General features: G+C 41.1%; 1 protein-coding gene across 10 annotated transcripts in view; it reads right to left on the minus strand.

Annotated features, from left to right (window-relative positions):
• KALRN (kalirin RhoGEF kinase) overlaps window positions 1–24351 on the minus strand; it is an 833042-nt gene that overhangs the window by 41606 nt on the left and 767085 nt on the right. For 4 of the 10 annotated variants that reach the window (XM_075070289.1, XM_075070290.1, XM_075070288.1 and 1 more), the window contains 12 exons: window positions 23424–23527; window positions 20927–20996; window positions 18834–18920; window positions 17860–17952; window positions 16249–16299; window positions 15192–15269; window positions 14169–14354; window positions 10951–11122; window positions 7869–8107; window positions 6703–6950; window positions 3358–3481; window positions 2143–2202 (listed from right to left, as the gene is read on the minus strand). In XM_075070289.1, the coding sequence (XP_074926390.1) occupies window positions 2143–2202; window positions 3358–3481; window positions 6703–6950; window positions 7869–8107; window positions 10951–11122; window positions 14169–14354; window positions 15192–15269; window positions 16249–16299; window positions 17860–17952; window positions 18834–18920; window positions 20927–20996; window positions 23424–23527 (1512 nt within the window). Of the gene's footprint in view, window positions 1–2142; window positions 2203–3357; window positions 3482–5831; window positions 6951–7868; window positions 8108–10950; window positions 11123–14168; window positions 14355–15191; window positions 15270–16248; window positions 16300–17859; window positions 17953–18833; window positions 18921–20926; window positions 20997–23423; window positions 23528–24351 lie in introns of those variants that run through there. The other 6 variants (XM_075070293.1, XM_032777211.2, XM_032777214.2 and 3 more) reach the window with 3 other exon arrangements.

Raw genomic sequence — 24351 nt, forward strand, 5'->3', positions numbered from 1 at the left:
GGGCTCTCTGTGGCTCCCTGGGTTGTAATCTCCTCTTGCAGCGCCTGCCTCGTATGCTCCTCTTCCCCGATCCCCACCTCATTCCTATCATCTGCCTCTCTCTATCTCTCTCTTTTTAACCCCTTCCCCATGTGTTTCACCCGCTGCCTACTGCCCCCAAACGCTCAATTGTATTTACTGAAGTCTGCATAAACCCCATTGGTTACTCTTTTTTCTCTTCTAACACACCTACATGTCTGTACATTTATACCACTGTGGAACATTTTACTAGAGTTGTTGGTTATGTTAAGCACTATTTTTTCCCGATAACTGTTAGTTGGTATAATGCGCTATGAACACCTCTTTACATACAGAAATTGTTACATTGAAATATAAATGTAACAGATAGCTAAGCTAATTGGTTACCAACTGTATTGTACCCCACTATTGAAACCCCCATACTATTTACTAAAAGAAACCCCTCCCCAATTGTCTACCTTAACAAACCCCATACCCCTCACTATTGAATTTGCCCTGTTTTTGCATTTTCTTAACAAAGTTTATTTTGCACCCCACCACTGCAGTAGTTGTCCCTGAAGATCCCTTACCTGCTGGCAGGGTCACTTGGGATTGGCAGGATATTATAAGCAATTTGTTCAACAATTCACCCTGATTGCAGCCCCCATTCATGGACCTTATCAAGGACAGTTCTCAAAAGATTATCTAGTCAGAAGTCAGTGATGCAACAGATCACCTCTACTAAGAATGGTACTCCTTAACCTAGATTTTTCAAAACCCTTCATCATGCCAGCAGATGCTTCAGAAGGAGGAGTCTGAGCAGTTAGGCAGAGAAGAATGCCCAGTCCTCTGCATAAAAGTCAAAAGAGGTTCCCCCAGGAAAAAAATTTACTCAGTCATTGGAAGGAGGCTTGGCTGTGAAGTGGGCTATGGCTGCCTCCAAAAATAGTGTCTAAGGGAACATTTATTTAAGTGACTGATCAAGCTCCATGAAAGACACTAATCCTCCAAGAGTGCTACGACCATACAACTTTGAGATATTCCACCGACGGTGGAACAGGCCAGCAAAATGCAGATTCTCCCCTTCCCCCTGAAGAGGGCAGAGAACCATTTGTTGATGACAGTACCCTGGACGCTGTTTTGATGGGGGAAGGTATGTGACAGGACATAAAAACCCTGAAACAGTAAGGAAGGGGTTAAGCAGCTGCTCTGGGCCCAGGCAGTCCCACGATACCACACCTGCAAAGTGTGCCTGGCTTGGAGGAGGTGGTCAAAAGGGGAGCAGGCCAGCTCAGATAACAGACTATGGAGGTCAACAGGCCTGCAGTCTGAGCTCCTGAGGTCTAACTGTAGTGTGGCTAAACTCAAAGGGAAGAGGCTTGGGAGCTGAAGATCTGAGACTTTGATTTCCCTTATTTGAGGTCTTCACTTTACTTGTTGGAACAGTGATCTAGGGAGGAGCATGGGTGTGCATCAGGGTTATCGCCACTCAAGTTAATGGAGTTACATTGGAATAAAACTAGGGTAAAGACATCAAATGAGGTCTACTTATCAACCTAAGCCTTCCCTGAAATAAAGGCCAGTTTAGCGCAGTTAGTCGTAGCACTGTCGTCTAACTGCAGTGCACCATTTAGACTTTCTTGCAGCAAGTAGGCTTTTAAACAGGAAGCTACCGTTGCATGGAAGACCAAATTTAATCTTGACTTTTAATGTTGCTCCAGCACTTGAGTATCAATCTAGTCTGTCAGTACAATAGCATTGGCCATAGTGGTTTCTAACACTAGCCTAGCTAGAGCAGTTCAACCTAAAAGCCACCATATGAGTAATATAAAATTGAAATAGCAGAGCAGCACTTATTGACAATTGTGTCTGACCCTTTCAGTTAGAGAGGTCTCACTTGAGGAAATCTAAATCAGAGGCATCTTCAAGAGAAGCCAAATAAGCCTTCAGGCCAGCAGTCTCACATGGTTTAACACCTCCCAACACTTGCCCAAACTCCAAGTAGGAGCTCAATGAAACAGAGCTAGCAGTTTGTGTAAGTTACACTTAAATTCAGTGTATATCTATGTACTGTACAGATCCAAGCATTTAGAAAAAACCCAAATTTTAAAAGAATGGTACGTATATCACAATGGTTGTCTCTACCTCCATGCTAGTATTGGGGTCAAGGTCATCACACTCTGATTCCTCCGAGCTGTTGGTCTCCTTGTTTGGCAGCATGAAGAGGAAGAAAGAAGTGAAAGGTTAGACCAGAGATCGGTCAGGCTGGGTGAGCAGCAGCAGACTTGTGAGCAGCATGGAAATGTGTACTGGCAAAGGAAATGCTTTTAAGACAGAAAAAGTCAGCATAGGCAGCAACATGCTTTTGCAAACAGAGGTAACCACCTTGTGACAGTAGGTTAGGTAATAAAAAAATAGCAAAGGAAGCAACAGAATGAAGAGTTTGTCTGCCAAGTTAAACCAGCTACTTCTCTGGATCTGGATTCTTTGCTACCTTACATCTTCTGTAGCCATTTTATCTCTGCGTAAACCTGGGTTTTGTTTGTTGCATAACATTTTACTATGAGAATTTGCTTGCCCTTGTTAGGAGAAACAAGCCCCATATAGGTGCTGAGGAGGCTCCTTTATCATCTTTTACAGTGATTTGTGCTCTGATTTGGAAAATATAAGTCATGCAACCATAGTAGAAGATGCATCTTAAGCCACAGTTTTTCATCTCTTTCCCATACTAAAATACATTCTCTTACCATTCCTCACCCCCATACACACCAGGATCTAGGCTGGTCCGCCCTCTTAATATGGGAAAAGGGAGTGGTTGAGGACACCTCCCCCAAACACTTGGCTGTGACCCCAAAGTTGAAAACCCCATTAGCTTAAGACAGAAGATGAAATCCTGGCCCTAATGGATAAGTGGCAAAACTTGACTTGAGTGGTGCCAGGATGTCACTCAGTAGCTTTCACACAGGCTGTTGCCTCACTATCTGGTATGATAGAGCTCCAAGTTTAGCCAGGGTAAAGGGAGCAAAAAACCAAACAAAACATCACTCCTGCCAACATTTTGCATTTCATCCATTGTGCATATATATTTACTCTTATCAATATTTTATATAAATGAGAAATACTTACTTGCAGTTTGAATGGCAGGAAAAACAAAAACAAAGGCAAAACAAAAAACCCACCAACACAAAGGCTACATTTTATTTTGCATGCAAAATCCTGTTAGCATGGGAACTACCAAAAAATTATACATAAATAAAAATCAAAACGTCACCCCCCACCTCTCCTGAGAGAGGATGGCAGAGGGGGTGAGGAGGATGGGAAGCAGGAGAGTGGCCCACAGCTTTGGATGGCCTTACTCACTTTAACAGAGACTTTGTTGCCCAGAATATCCTTGGATTTAGGTGGCCCATTGGATTCATTTTTGCCACTGCTCTCCTTTTCCGCCCGCTTTCTCATGCGCAGGGTATGCCATGAACATGACTTCCTGTTGTACCAAAAAATGCACCAATCAAACGGCAGATCATGGCAGGGAAGGAAGGATGTGGAAAGGGGACCAGCAGCCACATTTGCAAGTACTGCAATTCCCTAAAAAGTGAAAGCCACCAGGAATGCATCTATTTCAGTTTCAGCAATAACCTTTATTTGAAAACAAAACGTCAATAGTTCTACCAGCAGATGATGTGCCATATTCGCTGTTAATACATTTAGTAGAAAGCCAGTTCTCCAGATAAATAGGGAACTGGCCTGTCTCAACTTCAGATAATCTGTCATCAGACTTCAGCAAGAAACGTTTGCGACAAATGCAAGCGCTAAAAATGTCAATTCAATTTAAATCTTGTCAATTCAAGCAGTGAAACTGATGCAAATGTGATGGGAATGGGTCTTAATGGACTGATTTGATACAGCAGGTACAAGAGTTCAGAAGTTCAAGGTGGATCCTTGAGTGTTGTGAAGAACATGAAAAGCTAAAAAACCAAGTAGTAACAAGGTCATTAGATTTCCAAGAGAAGAAGTTGTTTCCCAGAACTACAAGCTTTGCTATATTTCTTGGGGCCGAGAATTTTCTGTTAGTTGAACATGGTTGCATTTTGTCAATCCAATTGTCTGACATTAATCAAATCTATATTTGTTGACTAAACAGAGCACGGAATTAGTGATTTCCATGTCCAACCCCTATTTACTGTCCCCATGACCTTAGCCTTGGAAAAAAGGTCATGTCACACTTTATAAGAAAAATGCTATGGAGACAAAAGAAAAATCACAGATCAGGACAGACATCAAATTAAGGGAAAAAAATCAGTTTAAAATATAGATTTAATTTACTTTCAAAGCAGAAAGTTTACCATTTGCAGGGTCTTTTTTTTTTTTTTTTTTTTTTTAAATATTCACCTAAAGCAGCAAGTTCTCAAGAACAGCAGTGGAATGAGCTGGGACCCAGGTCAGAAGCATTATGCTAAATCTGCCCACCTTTAAGCCATGCAAATTTGATTTGCATGTTTGAAGCCAAATTTGGCTCATGTCACATCTACAGTACCTTGACGTTTTATAAAGAAAGTTGCATGTAATCCAACGATGACCTGTGATGCCAATCAAATATGACATGTTAGGATCTTAAACTCCAGAAACAGACATTCTGTATTCCAATTCTAAAGTGTTTGCGTTCATTATGCTTTGGCATCAGATTAGAATGGTACAGTAGGTCATGTCAAGATTAAAACTATAGACCTTCTAACAGCTGTACATACCAGCACAAGACTAAACTGGTTTATGTTGACTGAAACTGTATTCACAACCAGTTTTAGAGAGAGTGTCCACACTACAGCAACACAAACAATGTCACGTGCACTGTGTCTTTGAGAACTAGTTATGGGCATTCACACTGGGCACCAGAAAAGAGCAGCATTACATAAATTGCTCACATTTGTAAAATTTGGCTGAAAATCTTATGACAATATTCTTGCTTGTGATATTTTGGTACCTCTAGGGGAGATTCAAATTGGATATGCAAAGCAGTGGAGAGCTAACACTGCAGAACTCTCACCAGAATTCAAGTTTAAGTTTTCTTTAAAGATAAGGATTAGTCAGTGGTGGGTTGATAGGTTTCTTCCTCCTTACCGCCAACTGGCTGAACTATCACCAGATCAAAACAGAGTAGGGTGTGAACACTGTACCGTTACTGCTTTAGCATGGTTTATAGACAGACTAAGTCATTCCACCCCACTTTTAAACCATACTCCATAGTAACATGATAGAGCTGTAGACCACCCCCACACTTGGGCATTGTTTTTGTTTTATAGGACATACATTAGAGAGTATTCAGGCAAGCAACTATTTTTTCCAGAGTATGAAGAGAATATTTGTGAGATGTAAATCTCAAAAAGGGAGAAGAAAAAAAAAAAAAAAGGAGTGCAATGTGTGCTTCATTCATTACAATAGTTTTGGTTTAGTTCTCATTGCAGAGTACGACTGCATAGGAATCTTCGATTTGACATTACTTATTGGGAAATCTAAAGCTGTCGACAAACAGAACAGCACCCAATTCCACACAAGTGCTAGAGAAGAATGCCATCAAGTCTCTAACTACCAGAGAGATGCTAAATAATTCTGTAGCTTTAGTATACATTTCATACACGTTTTGACCAGGAGCATTGATCCTGTAGAACAATACAGGTAAACCCAATATCATGTGACAACTAACACTTGAGCAGAATTTTTTTTTAAAAAAAGGCTTCACCCCCACTTCAAATCTACATTTTGAGGCACTCAGGTGAGAAGATTTAGAATCCTTCATGCTAATCAATTTTAGATATTAAAAGAAAACAGGTATTACTGAACAGGGTTGCACCTTCTGTATTTAATACCAAAAAACCACTTTCTTGCATTTAGTCATTTCAGATGGACAAATTTCTCAAAAATCAGAAAAAATATCCACACATTTGTTAAATAAGCAACAAAACATTATAACAAAAAGAAAACAAAAGGGTCAAACTAGTCCTTTTTAACCTCAATAAAACATGCTCATGGTGAAAATTTATTTTACATATTTAAAATAGTACATTTAAAATTATTAGTTACATTACAGGTACAATGATGAACATTGCGACTATCTATTATATTGCACAACCTGACTTCATCAATATGGGTTTCTTTAAATAGTGCAAAATACTTTATACAGGAATGTACTTAGAAGTGGGTCTTGCCAACAAAAAATATTTTACAAAAAAGTTACTGTGAACAGAAAAATGTCAAAATAAAAGATACAAGCTGTACAAAGAAATTGCCATAGACAACAAAATCTCTCCTCCTTGAGAAGCAGGCCTCAGTCCAACACAAGGCCTGATTTTTTGCTAGAAGCTGTTATAACCTATATATATATATATATTAGTAACTTAATACAACATAAATATAAGTCCAGTCCAATCAGGTCCATGTTGGTGTAAAATGGATCAAAGTAAAACATGCCTTTAAAACTGTCTATGGTTTTAAATTCTTTACAAAGTATAAACAAAAAACCACAAACAGAAATAACCAAAACCCGAACTATCCAAAATGGATGCCCCATGCTGTGGATTGAGCATTCAAAGTTTGTTCCAATGGCACTGTAGATAAAAAAAATCAGCAGGAATTCCCTACCATTTTTTTTTGTTTTGTTTTTTTCCTCAAAAATCCACACACTGCTCCCAGGGAAGCCAACATGGCACTTACTTGATGCTTCCGTCGCTATTATCTGTAGTGGATTTAGTGAGGGGAGCCAAGATATTGCCTGGAATCCATCCTTCAGCGGCCGGGGAGTGGTCGTTCGCAGGCTGGTACACCAGGAACATATTTTGCTGGTTGATGGCAAGGATCTGAACCACCTCGCCCTGATTCACGCAGATCTCATTCTCCTTCAGTGCATTGTAATCTTTGATTACCACCATGGAAGAGGTCCCATTGCACCCTCCCAAGTCACTCTGTGAAGGGGACAACAGAAATTGTTAGAAAGTGTGTGTTGCTGGGGAATAGGCGAGAGTCACCTCTTTTAGGAGCATCCAGGATAGTTTTCAGACTAGTGAAGAAAGGGTCGTGGTGGTGGTGTTAAAATCCTTAAATAATTGTAGATTTTTCTTCTGATGTAAATTTATGATTCAGAGTTTGAAGTGATCTAATAATCCAAATACCCTGAGAATTAAAGCCAGAGTCCTGTTTCATATCATAATTCACATTTGGTTCAATGGGAATTTTGTTCTAGGAGTGCTAAAAAAAGATTGATTTGCATTTTATTGTAGCAAAAAAATTCTATACCAGGATGTGGGGGGAAAAAAAAAACAGTGAAAGCCGATATCTGAATATGAAATTAAACACTCAAGAGCCATTTCACAATGGGAGGTACGCATCACACAGTAATTGGACTTGCATCAACAGCTTTTGCTCCCTGTCAAGGCTGCATTTGAACCAGTGGTGATTTGGTGGCCTACGTGAACTGAGTTCATGGTCTCAGCTCTGTTTACAATAGTAAACATCAGAGAGAAAACCCTATCTGCACAACTTGCATTTGTTAGCCTCAGAGAGGACAAGCACAGAGCTGATCTCCAAGTCAGGGTGCTGGGCATATTGTTGTAAGATTGAGGTGGAACATTTTGTGGCAGCTTCCTGTGCTGTAAACAGGGAAATTCAGTCACCCGGGTTGTGAACACCCCACTTTTCATGAATCTTACGTTTACTTACAGTTTGTAAGTTCTACGCATCTTTGATCTTTAAGCCACCTATTCTGTTGTGCCACTGGTTTGGTGAGCTGGTTTCTACAGACCTGAGTAGTCCATAATTTCATGGATACTCCATGATACAAAGAAAGATAGGCTTGGGTATAGTGGTGAGCAGAAATAAAGTACCTTGCTTTGTTCGTATTTGTCCCCAGGCTGGTGATGTTCATACCCTGCACTGCCATTGGAGGTAGATATCTTCAGGGGTGGCAGAGATGGGTTACGGCTTGTAGCCTTTGAAGGCTTCTCAGACCCTACTGGAACAGAAGAATATGGTCTGCTGTTGGGCTGAGACACCCTACTAGCTTGTGGCCTCATTACAGCAGAGGTACTCTCTTTGCGTTGATACTCTATGGGCGACTGTAGTGCTGCAGGAGAGGAAGAGAATTAGATGCATCGGTGCTTGTGACACAGTGTAACCTGACATGCAGTACATGACTTGCAGGAGGTCATTTCAATAAACGGATATTGCTTTCAAAGTAAACCCAAGGGATACTCAACTGCATCACATGTGGAAGGGCACATTTACATTTAGACCACCTCACAGTACAGTATATAATGGTTCAACACAAGACGACTCTTACTGCTATGATGGAGTTGCTTGTCTAATGCTACAGCATGCTGAAAAAAAAACTTAGCACTTCAACAGAAATAAACACATTCACATTTTATTTCAAGCAGCACATATCAGAATGATTCAATGTTCCCTTTTAGGTACAAATGACAAAACCTAAGTATGTGGTGTGCATTTATTCAAGTCTTGACACCCAGGCTGCTAAAAAAGAGTTACTGGCCTCCATTATACTCAGAAAACCACCTACTCACATAACCCACTTGTATAGACAAGAAACGGTGGCTACCACATTATCATCAAATGTAGTTTACTCTGGACCTGCTTACATCTTTCTGCAGAACCACAGAATTAGAAGTGGCTGCAAGGGTCATCTAGTCTCATCCCTTGCCAAAGTGCAGGATTTGTATATGAGGCATAACTACTTTGGTGTAGGGCAGTTCCTGGAAGCTATCAACTACTAGGCAATTGGTGTTGATGACATCAGAATGTTAACCTCAGTTGGTCATTCGTCTCTAGAAGATGCCTCGTACCAAGGTTATAAGACAGCTTGTGGCATGCCCATAAGCTAAGTCAGGGTTTTGCAAACCCATAATAGTGAGTCTGGGAGCAGGAGAAAGTGTTTGGCTGTGGAGAGATTCAAAAGGAAAAGGCAGGAAATAGGGGTGTATATTTGAGCTGGTGTGGAGCAGAGGAGAATGGGGTTTTCTAAGGTGGTAAGGGAGAAAGGTTGGCTTGGCAGGTTTGAGGATAGGAGTCAATGATAAATGAAGGTGCAGGTGGGGAACCCGTCAGGTTAGAGGTAGTTTGGAGGGGGAGAAATGGAACTGGAGACATGTAAAGAGGTTGCAGTTTTCTCAGCCTCTCTTACTGTAAAGTATCCCAGTTTATCATTCTGAAGGGAGAAGGGGAATGAAAGAGGGCACCTTTCTCTTCTGACTTCATCACTCCTCTCCCCCAAATTAGGGTCTTTTCCACTTGAAGAGTTGATCAGCCTACAGGAGATGGTAAGAGGTCCTGTGACACAGCTTGTATCTAGAGCCCCACCTGGTATTATTAGGCACAAGGTATCACTGTGAGCTGGTCAAAGTTTAGGGGCAGACTGAACTTGCAAATCTTTCTACACTTATTGCCATTATTTGGAAGAGAGGAAGAGTCACCAGGATCAAAGACTAGAAATCCTTAAGTATGGATTTGGTGTTTGAAGCTGCATGACACACAATGTCTCTGGACAGATTATTGATAGAGAATCAGTACTCTGTACATTGGTCAGACTAAACTAAAATGGAATGTGGAGAGACTAATTCAGCAATGGGAAAATGCAGGACAAAGTGTCACAGATCAAATTAATCCAATCAAGAAATCACAACAGAAGCATCCCTCCTAACACTGAGGAGATGAAAAACCTCACAGGGGACAGACATGGAGTCCAGCATTTTTACTAAAAATAAGGGGGGGGGGGGCGAGAGAGAAAGGATTCAATAACTAGGGAAAAATTTTATTCCAAAATAAGTCTAATATCTTCCTTTCCTCTGCACCCTTTACATTTGAGAGCGAGCCCAGTTCTGCAGCTGCTCTCTGCATTAGTTTGACTGAATTGATGGTAAGCTGACCTTTGGAGTGGCTGCAGTCCAAAAGGGGAACCAGATCCATATAAAAAAAAGTAGAGATTAGACAATTCAGCTAACCAAACCGTTCAGGCATCCCGAATGTCAGATGCATGCAATGCTCTGCACTTTCCCAGGAGCACAGCATCAAATGTTTAGGATATTCAGATTTCTGGGGCAAATTTTGGTTTTTACAAAACACGTTTTGAGTTGACACTATTCTAAGCTCTTGTTTCAGAGCCTGACAGCCTCTCCATATTAGGGGTGCAAGCTGAAGGCCCGGCTACCATTCTGGAGTGAGTGGATTCTGATTATGGCCTCTGAGTGCTACTATAATTTACAATGTTGAGTGCAGTTAACAGGAATCGGGAAACATGACCTTGAAAAAGCAAGGAAGTTTTGTGAGGCTTTCACCACAGATACATCCCCCCAGCAGCATGCTGCTGGGACATATTTGGCTCCCTGGGATAAAACCTGCCTCTTAACCTGGCTAACACACTGTACCAACCATATACTTTAGCAGGAAGTCACAAGTGCTGCCAGAGTCAGACCCCACTAGCCACTGTTGTTCCTGGGCCAACCAAGAATTCCATGGAACCGTTAACACAGCATGGAGCTGTATAAAAACTTTTCTGGACAATTTAAAAGGTCTAAGGATTACGGTGGCATTATATGCTCTCTCTCATGCCTCTACACTGGTCACCTATGTTCTCGCTATCATAATGCAGCCCCTGAACTAGGTAGAGAGATCATTGCATGGGGTGGTACTACACAAGCACATGAGCCTTTCCTCTGCAAGAAAAAGGAAAGATCAATATATCAAGGATTCCTCTGTGCGAGACGCTCAGGGGACGTGGCCTGGCTTTGTGCCAACAACTACTTAAAGATGGGCAGCCTGGATTAACCTTTCTGTTTGAGATATTTCCTTATGAACATGAAAGTGATTAGCATTTTTCAGCAGAAGACAACAACATTTGAACATTGTAGATTCTGTTAGTGCAGAAGACACTGTACAGAGAGAGAGACTACATACCATTTAGGAAGTCTCTCTGTGTGTCCAGAACCTGACTGATGTCCTGTATCCAAGCTTGTTGAATTTCAGGATTGGCAGCCTGTAAAATGACTCGTTCTGAAGTTTCCCGACTCATAAGAGCAAATTTACAGGGATCATCATCCACTATTTCTTCAAGGATTAGATAGTTCATCTGCAAGAAACCCAATGAAGCATGGGTTACATTGTAGAAGACTCAGCAGCATTCAAAGATAAAATGATAATTTATGTTCAGGAAATTAGTACTAACTTAAAACCATCATTTGATTACAATCAGGAGAATCAAATTCCAATGTGCTTGAAGTTCCAGACAGACAATGTTTAACGAAGGTCTAGGCATCCTACAGACAGATTTTTCAGGTTTAAGTCTCATGCCTCAATAGCTATCCCAGATCTCTCAACATCCATCTGCATGGTCTTGAGCAGGGGTCAGCAACCTTTCAGAAGTGCTGTGCCGAGTCTTCATTTATTTGCTCTAATTTAAGGTTTTGCATGCGGGTAATACATTGTAACGTTTTTAGAAGGTCTCTTTCTAGAAGTCTATAATAGAAAACTAAACTATTGTTGTATGTAAAGGTTATTAAAATTTTTAAGACGCTTCATTTAAAATTAAATTAAAATGCAGAGCCCCCTAGACTGGTGGCCAGGACCCAGGGAGTGTGAGTGCCACTGAAAATCAGCTCAATGTGCCATAGGTTGCCTACCCCTGGTCTTGAGTTCAACTTCCTTTGAAAAGGTAATGTGATGGTGGCTGATGGGTCAAAATTAAGCATAACCTGAAAGTGATATTAATAAAAATTCCTCTTAAGAGTTGAAACCCTCCTGCCTCCCAAAAACCCTACCATCCCTCTAATACAAGAGTTGACAGCAATGTTTACATTAAATTTCTCTCCCTTGAGGGGAGTAATGGGAACTCAGCCATTTGTACACAGTCCAATTTTAAGTGACTCAGATCTACTAAAAGGAATAATTCTCCACTGATGATCCAGTGATATTTTTCCTCTCTGATTATTCTACCACCTAAGTCACTTGCTGTGCAATGACTCCATTAGGCACAAAGTATTTGCAGGATCATAGCCTATCTTTGACTTCACCGTGATTACTTGCGTGTTTACAGATAAGTACGCAAGTAAGTGTTTGCAGGATTGCGTCCTTAATCCAGGGTGCCTCTGGGCCTGTTAAACATTTCAAGTGTCTGTGAAATATGATGTGAACATGCATGAATAATTAAAAAACCCACACTTCTGATCTGTCAGCTTTAGCCATTCTTGCAAGCAGGCATACTGCTGTTTTACTCTATATCCCACAAAATGAAGGCAAGAGGGGATGGATGGTGCACCATCTAGGTCAGGGGTCAGCAACCTTTCAGAAGTGGTGTGGAGAGACTTCATTCATTCACTCTAATTTAAGGTTTCGCGTGCCAGTAATACAATTTAATGTTTTTAGCAAGTCTCTTTCTATAAGTCTATAATATATAACTATACACACAATAGTTAAGTAAATAAGGTTTTTAAATTGTTTAAGAAGCTTCATTTAAAATTAAATTAAAATACAGAGCCCCCTAGACTGCTTGCCAGGACCCAGGCTATGTGAGTGCCACTGAAAATCAGCTCAAAAGCCGCCTTCGGCACGTGTGCCATAGGTTGCTTACCCCTGATCTAGGTAATGTATTCCCAATATGCATCTCAGAGGTCTTGAGCATCCATGTACAACATGTGTGAACAGCTCAAAGTGATGTCATCTAATTTTCAGTTCCCTGAATACAAAAGAACTGCCTATAAAGTGAATGGGGGAAGAAATTCTGCAAATTAACTCAGTTTAAAAGAAAACCACCACCAAAGAAAGCAGAAGAACATCATTCTAAGGGCATGTCTTCACTGCAACAGTTAGCTTGAATCTATGCTGCTGGATCTAGGCTAGCTCAAGTGAGGGCTGCTCCACACTGGGAATTTACATTGAATAGCTACACATCAGGGGTGTGAAAAATCCACACCACTGAGAGATGGAGCTATGTCCACCTAATCCCCAGCGCAAACAGCATTTGGTTGACGGAAGAATTTTCTGTTGACTCAGCTACTGCTTCTTGGGGAGGTGGGTTACCTAGGTGGACAGGAGAAGCCCAGGTAGAGTCTAGGCAGTGCTGCCAGCTGCCAGTCAATCTGCAAGAGTGGTGATCAAATCAGACTCAAGCTTCAATTTACTCACCTGATGGGCTGGCTAGTAGAAGCTTAAAGCACCACTTAACTCAAATTAGAGACCTGTGCATGAACAGTAGTTGGGTTGGGGCAAAAATAGAGTTATAGCTCAAGCTAACAGTGTACCAAAGGCATGCCCTGAAGTGCAGTTTAACTGAAAGCTATCAGATAGCCCTAGACCAAATTTGCTTCTTTTGGCATTGGCAGATATTTATCTTCAACATACAATGCAAGAATTGCTCTTTCCAGGGAACCTACATTTTCACACTTTCTAGAATCACCTATTGAAAAGAAAACTTCCCTGGCCTCTAGATTAAAAATTAGGGTTAGTTCTTGTCACTTGATGTCTTCCTCCCCCCTCTTTTACTCCCCACTGAAAGGGGGAAGGTAGGAAGTGATTTTAAAATTAAATGGATTTAAAGACACCAGGATTTACAGCTGTTCTTGAGATTTACAGTTAATTTTTGGTTTTTGTGTTCTTACAAATATTTCCACCTTGAATAGTCTCTCTTGCAACACTAAGTAGGCCAATAAAGTAATAGCAAAGACTGAAGATTAAGGCCCCCCCGGATTCAGGAAAGCATCCCTATTAGAGTTAAGCATGTGCTTAAGTTCTGAATTGGGTCCAAGATCATTTTGGTTCAGTTTCCCCTCCTCCACTCCTAGTGGCGAGAAAATTAGGAAGCCCCTTCTGCTGCTACCCTTAGCTCTTCAGTAGACCCAACTCTTACTCATGCAAAGCTCCAGGCAACAGATGTTAACTGTTCAGACCTGCCCTTTGCTGTGTATCTTGTGAAGTCAGCTACTGAATTGTGCAGGGGCAGATTTACAAGTGTTGTCCTTACACTATCCTTGGTCCATATTACTGAAAATTAGTGGGAACACTGCAGACTAAGGTCTATATATGGCACTTGAGGACTGGTATGCCTAAAAGTCAGTCCAGAGCATAGAAAAGTCATGGTTAAGTAGCAAATGCTTACCAAATAAGACTTTCCCATTTCTTACCTTTATACTTCTCTTAAACATGTAGCCTGGTGTTAAAGAGCCTTTCCGAAGAAGTTCACTAAAGATGACTATTTGCTCAAAGAGGAAGACCCTGCGCTCCTTAGGCCGAGACAGCCCTCCAGAATCCTGCTCAGTTACATAGAATGTATCCTGCTGCAGCAGCTTTCCTTGAGCAGTCAGCTTGCCCTGAAAAATAAAGAAATTGCCAACTTAAACATGTATATAGGTAAGAACAAAAAACAAACAAACAAAAAAATCACACAGCCCAAGGGCTGATCTGCTGGTGTTCATATGTTCTGGGGTTTCCAAGGAGCCCTGAATTCTCAGAAGGGCAGAATTCCTCTGGACTTGAGACTAAAAAATCTTTGCCTTCCTTGACAAGAGTTCACTCAGAGTGCTAACACAGCTGTTCTTTACTCTCATCGCCACCAACTGTGTTTCTAAGACAGAAAATGCCACATCTCCAGTGGAATGTTTTTATACCTGTTTCCAACTATATTCCCATTATAATTTTTGAGCTACTATTTAAGACATGCTTGGCCTAAATGTTGGAGTTTAGGCATTTTACCAGGATAGTCAATTCCTGCATTGAATCGGTCAACTTGGTACATCGTTTAAGAACCCTCTCTGAAACTGCACAGGTGCTCACACCCTCATGTCTAGCTACCTCACTCAAGGTTTTGAGTTACCATGCTAAGCAGCAGAGTCGTCTGACTGTTAGGCCACTCCTTCTGGCAGAACAAATAAGTCTGCAATTCAAGCTCTGAGAAGCAGTAACAGGCATTAGATTGATACCTGTACAGGATCGTTCCATTTTTAGAACTGCAAGTATACATTTGTCCCATCCCATCCCTCCCCCTGAATCCCAGAGGAATACAGCTCACAGTTAAGAGAGCAGAATACTGGCTAAAGAGGCTGAAGGACAATCTTTGGAGATAGTTATTGAAAAAAAGATGCTTGTAGCCCCTTGAGCACTGCTATTTAAGCTAACTGCTTAAAGACAGATGCATGACAAATGCATACCTCAAAGCCCTGAAGACGGCCCAGGTTCATCATATCATTGCAACGTTTTGGTACAAGGCACATTAATTCAACTGCTTTCTGTTAAATACAAACAATACATTAATTATGAGAAGGCCGGAGCACTTTAAGGAAAAATTAAAAACACGCAGGTGCCACCAATCAATCGAATGAAAAATGAATGAGGCATGCTTGTTTTTAGAAGTTATAAAGGCATGATTCTGATGTATCTAGGTCAGGGGAGGGCAAATTACAGCCTGTGGGCCGGATCCACCCTGTCAGGGCTTTCAATCCAGCCCATGGGATTGCCAACCTCATGGCCCAGTGGGGCTAAGACAGGCTTCCTGCCTGCCCTGGCCCCACGCCGTTCCCGGAAGCAGCCAGAACCACGTTCCTGAGGCCCCGGGGGGGGCGGAAGGCGGGCTCTGTGCATTGCCATCGCCTGCAGGCACTACCCCCTGCAGCTCCCAATGGCCAGGAACAGGGAACTGCAGCCATTGGGAGCTTTGGGGGTGGTACCCACAGGCAAGGGCAGCACACAGCAGAGTTGCCTGCTCCACCTCACCCCGAAGAGACACTGCGAGACATGCTGGCTACTTTCAGGAGCAGCACAGGGCCAGGGCAGGCAAGGACCCTGCCTTAGCTCCACTGTGAGCCGTTGCCACCCTGGAGCCACTCGAGGTAAGTGGCACTGGCCCAGGGCCTGCACTCTGCACCCCCTCCTGCACCCCAACCCTTTGCCCTGAGCCCCTTCCTGCACACCGCACCCTGCATACAATTTCTCCACCCAGATGTGGCCCTTGGGCCAAAACCTTTGCCCACCTCTAATCTTGGTGTTTCACTAATGAAAATGGGAGGTCTGGCATGCAGGCACAGGCCCCAACTACATGTAGCTTAAACTAGAAGAGAAAATAAACTAACTTAAATGAAACATGAAATAAGTAATTGTTTCTTTGCTCCAATATTCTACTGGTGATTTGCTTTCTCTCTCCAAAATTCCACTGAATTATTCAGCAATAGCCAGATAAAGCAACAGAGAGTCTAGGATATGAAAGTATACCTCTATATCGGAACATTCCAGCCCAGCTTTCTCACTGTATCTCAGGAAATCCTAAAGAAAGCAAGACAGTTCTCAAGATGTTTCAGGAAAGATACCCATTATCCAGTTTAAAAAAAAAAATATATCCACCAACGAGCAGCAGGATGTAACTCCACAGAAAATCAAAGATGCACTTAGATAGCCCTTTGAGAATCTCTGACAAAAACTTAATAAAAATGAAGTAGTTTTCAAAACATGCTTGTGAGGTAGGGAAAATATCCTACGCATTTTATAGGTGGGGAAAACAAGCACAAAAAGGTTGAATGACTTGCTGAAATTCACAAACGCAGGACAGAACTAAAATGAGAGAGAGTTTGGGAATGCTGACTCAGTCCCCTCTTAAGTCACAAGACCACACACTTGAAGATGCCCTTTTTTCCCTTTTGAAGTCTTATAGACAAATGCAATTACTTTTTTGCAACTAGTACAGTTACCAAAGCATGGGCTGATGGCAGTCAGTTTGATATGCTAAGTGGCTTAATCTATACTGGTGGTTTTTGTTTATGGGCTAAGTTTCAGAAGTGATTCACGCTGGGCAACTAAAATTAGACACCTCGGGTTAGATTTTAAGACATGAACAGCTAGAGTTGCGGGTGCACAGAATCCTTGAAAAATCATGTTGTGTGTCTAAGTTGGACTCCCAAAGTAGACACTGAAAATTTGGATCTATCCATTTTTCATTCTAGGGTACAGTATATGAACATACAGAAGCTCAGTACACATCTGTTAAAAGCATTTGCCTTCATTCAGTACCAATCTGTTTATTCCATTTAGAGCTGGCCAGAAAACAGGAATGTTTCTGGTGGGCATGTCTTTGGGAAAAAATTTGTCAGAAAATTTTCAAATTTTCCTGTGGGATATAAGTTAAGAAAGTATATGTGTAAGGGGAAAATGAACTATTTTCTTCAGTGACTGTTTTCCACCTTTGGCTAATTTTATTTTCTACGGGTGGAAAAAAAAAAAAAAAAGTTAGCAGTGGGCTTTTTCCAACAATCATGAAATGAAAAGTTAAAAAAAGTTTAGCTTCCCCTCTGGTTGTTCATTTTCCCCCCCAAACAAAAATCAAAATGAGATTTGATTAAAAAAATAGCCCCTCATTTTCAATTAAGCCTTTTTTTAAAATGAGAAATCTCAAAAGCTTTGATCAGCTCTAATTTCAATGCAACTCATGCAGAAAAATCTCTAAATCTTTGATTATTCTAGCAAGATTTGGTAAAGCAACTGAAGTGTCTCAAAAGAACGGAGACCGACATACATAAAACATTAGACATCATCAGCTACCAAACTCTGTTCTCAGAGATGTCTTAACTGGGGCTCCTCTGCTGGCTGGATGTCTATCTACAGACAAACAAATATTGTAGGAGCTAATGTATAATGGAACTTCTCTTCCATCAACTTTTCACTTGAGTTAAAGAGATGGTTAGTCACAACATACCCCATAAGATAATTTTAAATATCAAATTTTAAGACAAACCTCATAAGTTACAATGAAATTCCGATTGATGCAAGTCAAAGTCCAATGCAAGATGAAGATGATCCACAGCTTAACCTAAATTGCATCTTTACACTCACCTTGAGTAGAAGCTGGTACTTGGTTATTCTTTGAATAGGTTTGATTAAAAAGTCACTGAGGGTTAACCGTTGGTTTATTTCTTGTTGTACCTCCTAAAAAGTAATATCATCACCACAATATTAAGAAATAGTTACAATAAGCCACATGAAGACATTTATAGCTATTCTATTTGCAAAGACAGGAAACAGGACATGGTAAGTGACACTCACAAAATAAAAATAAGATTAAAGAGTAATTTTCTGCCAGAGCAAGAGGACATTTTAGAAATTCAAAAGGATTTCAAAATCTATAAGTGTCCCTTTTTGGCACGTACTGGGCAAAATACTTGGAAGCTAATCTAAAGATTTGGGATTCATTTTCAATTTGAGCTGATAGAGCAGGAATTAGATATCTGGAGAATGCTCTTCCCATTATAGTTAGGTGATGGCCATGAAGAAATCCTGAAGAGCATGAAAGGTTGCAGTGACATACCCTTTAATGAAATAAGGGCCTTCCCCTTGTTACTCAAGTCTTGCATTATAAAGTGTGGATAGCCCCAAAAACTTTCTGGAGTGAACATAAAAGTCTGGGGAGAGGGTGAAATTATTAATTGTAAATCACCCAGCAGAATAAACCCCCTGAACACCACAACAAAATATACCTCACCCAAAGTCCTGACTATTCTCTGCAAAGATCACAGGTGGCAAAGGCCATTTCAGAGAGTGCGAGAGGAAAATGAATTTTGGAATGCAATAGCCTAGCCATTAATTGAAAAGGAATATTTATCTCCAATTCCCATTCTTCTATTAAAGGAGTTGCTGGAAAGAGATACTGTAAACAGAATATACTTGTATACAAGAATAAATCGTTATCACAAAATCCTTTACTTTAGCCGAACAGAGCCAAAACCCAAAAGGTTTTTGGATAATTCTCCTTTAACCTCAAAGCACAGGTTTAGGCAGCAATAGTATCCAGTGAATGTGGCCAAGCTTACCTCAAAGTATGCATCATATTCAGCTACTATGTATTCTGATCGCGGTTTGTTTTGACAGTACACCACATACATGTGTAATCTCCTCTCCTGTGAAGGCAAGATGCACAGGAGTCTAGTAAAATATTAGCTACTATATTTTTATTAAATGATTGGACTGGCAGAAAGATGCTAAAACTGCTCTGTTTGATCATACTCATTTACTCAAAGGTGCAAAGCAATGGAATCAGGTCTGTTCTAGCTGACCTCGAGTCTCTCGTTGATGAAAAGCAAACAAGGCAATATTCCTTCCCCATTATATAATATTTACACAATGCAGCCCTGATCCTCTAAACACTCAGGCACTCGAGCAGCTTTACTTTGGCAAGTGGTCCCATTGAGTTTAACAGTTGGAGTCAAGTGCACATATGTTTGACAGATGGAAGCTTTAAACAAGGGGCCAGACCCTCACTGCATGTAATTCAGCATAGCTCTACAGAAGATTTATGCTAGCCAAGGGTATGGTCCAGTGTTTTTACTTCTTTTAAAAGTAACTTAACACCAAGAAGTTGCACAACATACTTTAAGTTAAAAGCAACATGCACTTATTATTTAAGCCAGGGGTGGGAAAACTTCAGCCTGCAGGCCACATCCAGCCTGCCAGCCCTTTTAATCCAGCCCTCGAGCTCCTGCTGGGGTGCAGGATCTGGTGCTTGCCCTGCTCCAGTGCTCCAGCTGGGGAGCAGCATTGGGGGCCGCTCCACCTGGTTCCTGCAAGCAGCAGCATGGCCCTCCTCTGGCTCCTTCACATAAGGAGAGCCAAGGGGAATCTGCTCTGCACGCTACCCCCTGCAGCTCCCACTGGCCAGGAACTGCAGCCAATAGGAGCTGCAGGAGGTGGTGCCTGGGACAAGGGCAGCATGCAGAGCTGCTTGGCTGTGCCTCTGTGTAGGAGCCAAAAAAAAAAACAAAAAAACAAACAAAAAAACACACGACATGCCGCTGCTTCTAGGAACACTTTGAGGTAAGTGCTGCCTGTGCCCCTGAGCCTCTCCCCATGCCCCAACCCCCTGCCCCAACCCTGATTCCCCTCCCACCCTCCGAACCCCTCAGTCCCAGCCCAGAGCACCCTCCTACATCCCTCCTCCAAACCCGCTCATCCTCAGACCCACCCCAGAGCCTACACCCCCATCTGGAGCCTTCACCCCCACCAGCACCCCATTCCCCACCCCTTGAACTCATTTCTGGCCCCAGCCAGAGCCCTCACCCCCTCCCACACCCCAACTCCAATTTTATGAGCATTCATGGCCCGCCTTACAATTTTTATTCCCAGATGAGGCCCTCAGGCCAAAAAGTTTGCCTAACCCTGTTTTAAACATTATGGCAACCAATGATAAATTGTAAATTCAATGAAGAAAACTATTCTTAAAACACATGATCTTCAGAGAACACTGCATGCCATGTGCCAATGTTATTTCAGTATCGCACGATACAAAGTTTTCCTTGCAGGAAAAAATGCAATGTCGATAACCAAATGAGAAATATTCCTGAAAAGTGTGTTTTTGCTCTCTGCACTTCAGCAAAAAAAAAAAATAAAAAAAAAATGAGTACATCAAGATGTGCTAAGTTTTAATCCCTCCCATTTTGTGCTTTTAAAAAACTAGAGACTCCTAGCCAGGAAATAAGCAAACTGCTTTCAAATCTTAATGTCACATATACATGTTCAGGTTGTTAGTGCCAAGATACAAGACACAAGAAAGGTGATGCATCTCTTTTATTGGACCAGCTTCTGTTGGTGGAAGGGACAAGCTTCACAGAGCTCTTCCCCTCAATCTGGAGAAAGTAAGCAGAGTATCTGAGCTATATACATGCTTAGTCCCTCCAATCCAAGTAGCAAATTGAGAGAAGGGGAGGGGCACACAGTGCCTCTGGTTTTATGATTTAGGGATACCCAGCCACTCAGTAGCTGAGGAAACAAAAATGTCAGCCTTATTCTAGATCTGGATTAAAAATGTTAATACATGAGCATAGCAAATCAATATGGTCAAACTGAATTTAGAAGAAAGACTTTTTCTGAGAAAAAATGTTAGTGAAAATCAGAACGTAGAAACACTCACATGTTTGATAAAAAGCTGTGCTAAACGGTCATGTTCCTGGAGACATTTTTCCAGTTCAGCCAGGAAAAAACTGAAAGTAAAGAGAAGATAAGCAATTCAAAATAGTTTCCCCTTCCTACCGGCGCTGCACCTTCCCCCCCATATTATCCAATCACAGCTAGCGAATTCCACAATAACTGAACAAGAGGGGGGAATTTGGCTTTTTCCTTTAGGTGCAACATGCAGCCATGAAAACATTGTTGGGATGGTGTGGTGATGGTGGGAGAGGAAGACAGAAATTTAAGGGAAATCAGTTCTTGGATTTTGAAGTGTTCACTTTTACTCTCTTCTGTGGTTTTCATTACAGCTGGTTGAAAAATGCCAAGAGACATTCTGCAGAAGTTTGGAGTTAATTCCATCCCCCCCCCCAATCCATTTATCAAAAACATCTTCTGAAAACTGAAAATTGAAATAAAAATGTTCAGTTGGGTAAGACCCATGAAAAAAAAGTTTTGGCCACACTGAAAACTTCTGTAGAAAACCTTCATTTTATCTAAGGCTATTTTTAGTCACTAAACATTTTGACCACAAACTTTTGACTAGCTGTAGTTAGTTATCAGTGTGTAAGTATATGACAAACCAATATTTACATTGACCCCACCCCTTTGGAAACTTCTAGCTTGAATCCCTTCAAAGGAATTTTATTTAGATGCCTAAAAATGAGCTTTGTTTAGGTGCTTTATGTTTCTAGAGACCTTTATAGTTTTTAACTGCCTTCAAAGGAGGTAGAACCTCCTTTCCCAGGAGCTCTCTTATGCTGAGCAATTTCCAGCTTGAATGCGTTCATGGCTCTTAACCATAGATGCCTGGCATGGGGAGAAGCATTGTCTGGAGTGAACAGGTCCTGGCAAGGTCCAGGGCCTGCAAAGGAAGATTCACTTCAGCGAGCCGTGCATGAAACGAAACATTTTGATGAGGTACCTGGTAAGTCTTGGAGGTCCAAGTTCCAACTAATGGTGTTTTTAAAAAGTAAAAAAGCTCAGGAGTTTGATCATCAACCTCCCTTTCACTGCCCTCAACTAGAGGAGAATCACCACCACTAGATATTGTGTAAGTGGTTAAACAGCAAAAGCAGCAGCACGAAGAGAAGGCCTAAAACAATGCAGTCCTGGCCTGTGACTAGGGTTCCCAGGGTCTATGGTAATAAAAATATTGATAGTAATAACAGTAGAACTGGTGAGGAGCAAGGACACTGCACAAACTCAGCCAGATGCAGGTCTATAGCCGAAGAGACCTATAACCATTTATACTTTGATTTTACTTGAGTTTATCCATACTTTATCCAATGCTACAGAAAGAGTGCAGGTGTTAAAAGATGCAGATAGCATTAACTCTATCTTGTGCCAGTCCCACGGGTCAGGGATATGCATTTTAAGAATTCCATTACAAAAAAGTCAATAGAACTATAGATAAGAAATCACTAACACAAATCTAAGTCCATTTGCTTCTCTTTGGGAGTTTCATTAATAGAGAAGAAGATCTAGAGGAAATCTGACCTTATTTAGAAAGTCTGGATAACGCTCGAGGAATAAATGTCTTAATTCAATAGTCTAATCAGGCACCCTGCAACGTGTAATTAAGATAGTTTATTTTAGGCAAGCTCTGCAGCAGCAAGATGTAGCTGCTGAAAAATGTTTATGAATGCCAGGGTTGAAATGCACTTCAGAGTCAGAGTCAATGAAACTATTGTTCTTGTATGATTAAAAAGACAGTGGCAATAGCGCGTTCAAGGTTAAAAGCAAGATGTTGTTCACTTTGTTACATTGTAAATAAATGCTGATTTCAAGTCCCAGAAGTAGATTCTCTTAGGCAGATTTCTGGGGCTAGCGTCCAGCAATGTACCACCACCTTGAGGAATTCCAAAACTTTGTGTTTGACCCAGCTTCTACATTTGACGAGAAAACATGGACTAATGCAGCTTTTCACCTACTGTTTTCCCTTTTCAAGTACATGCACCATTCCTTCCATATCCAGTTTAGCCTGTTTCTACCATTCCAGTCTGAATCTTGTGTTATTGGGACATGTCACATGAGCTTATTTTCAGAGGTATTGAGCACCCACAAATCCAAGTATCAAAAAACTCTAAATTAAGCCCAGTCAGATTCTTGGAGTGAAAATTGAACCCATTTTTATTCTATAGACCTAGCATCCAATGACACCAAAAGTGTCAACTTCAGGAATCTCAAGCATCAGGATTAAGACCACATTTTAGACCCTACCAAAAAAAAAAGAAAAAAAAAAGCTGTTTTCTGAAGTGCTAGTGCCTGCTGAAGTCCAGGCGAATGGAGGGTACCTCTGAAAATCATGTCGTTTTTATTTGGAGCCCAAAGCTTGCAAGTTTGGACATCAATGACTTGCACAAAGTCCATTCAAAGTAAATTTGGTAGTAGAGCCAGGTTTCCAATTCGCTCTCCTTTGCTGAGGTACATTGTCAAAGATACTTAAAAGTACAACTTACTCCTTGTGCCAGTCATAAATCTGGTGGATATTGCCAAATACAATCTTGTCTTTCCCTTTCATATCTTCAGTAACCCCTTTTTCTTCTATTCTCTTCATGAAGCCCTGCAGCATGAAAGAACAGTGATTAACTAATGACCCAGCTGAACAACAATAAGTAGTATGTGTTTGTTTTTCAGGACAAGCACAAGTTACATGCCATAACTGGTAGAATCTCTTTAGAAGAAAACTAGGTACTTAAAATACGTGTTATGCTGTTTAAAACCAGACACCCATCTTATATTTTAAAATTACACACTTTGCTTAAAAGAAAAGCTATAAAGGGATTTATTCTGCAACTTCTCAAAAGGTTTGTAAAAACCTATTGTACTGTCACTAAAGCGACACGTACGATTAAAAAAGTTACATAAGTGGAGGTTTGTCCAAAATTCTTGGATTCCCTGATCAGTGCAAGAAGCCAACTCTGCAGAGATTTTTTTTTTCCCCTTTAAATGCAGTGTACTTCTTGGGTACACAAAACTATGTAGTAAATTTAGAGTCAGAAATAGGATTTCTCACTTCTTCTGCGCATTCCATTTGAGTCTCTGTAGCATTACAAATGTCAGTTTACATTTGCCTCACACTTCACTCTGAGTAAGAGAACACATGAGTTCTAAAAGCTTGGAAGCCTTTGAAAGCCACCACTAAATTGTTTGGGAGCACTCACTGAACTAACGAGTTTGCAAAAAGCAAAAAAGATTTCTCAAGAGGTCACTTGTTTTCAGTGCCTTTGTTTTTTGATCCTCACCTTGGAGCAACCAGTGTTGTGTGCGCTGAATACCGCTGGCATCAGTATCTAGGTATCAATAGGGCATTCAAAAATTGAAGAATCCAAAATTAAATGGACGCTCTTGAAAGTGTGGGACAAATAACTTTGGTATAGTTCCTTT

Source organism: Chelonoidis abingdonii, chromosome 10 (genome assembly GCF_003597395.2).
Source record: "Chelonoidis abingdonii isolate Lonesome George chromosome 10, CheloAbing_2.0, whole genome shotgun sequence".
Taxonomy (NCBI): domain Eukaryota; kingdom Metazoa; phylum Chordata; order Testudines; family Testudinidae; genus Chelonoidis; species Chelonoidis abingdonii.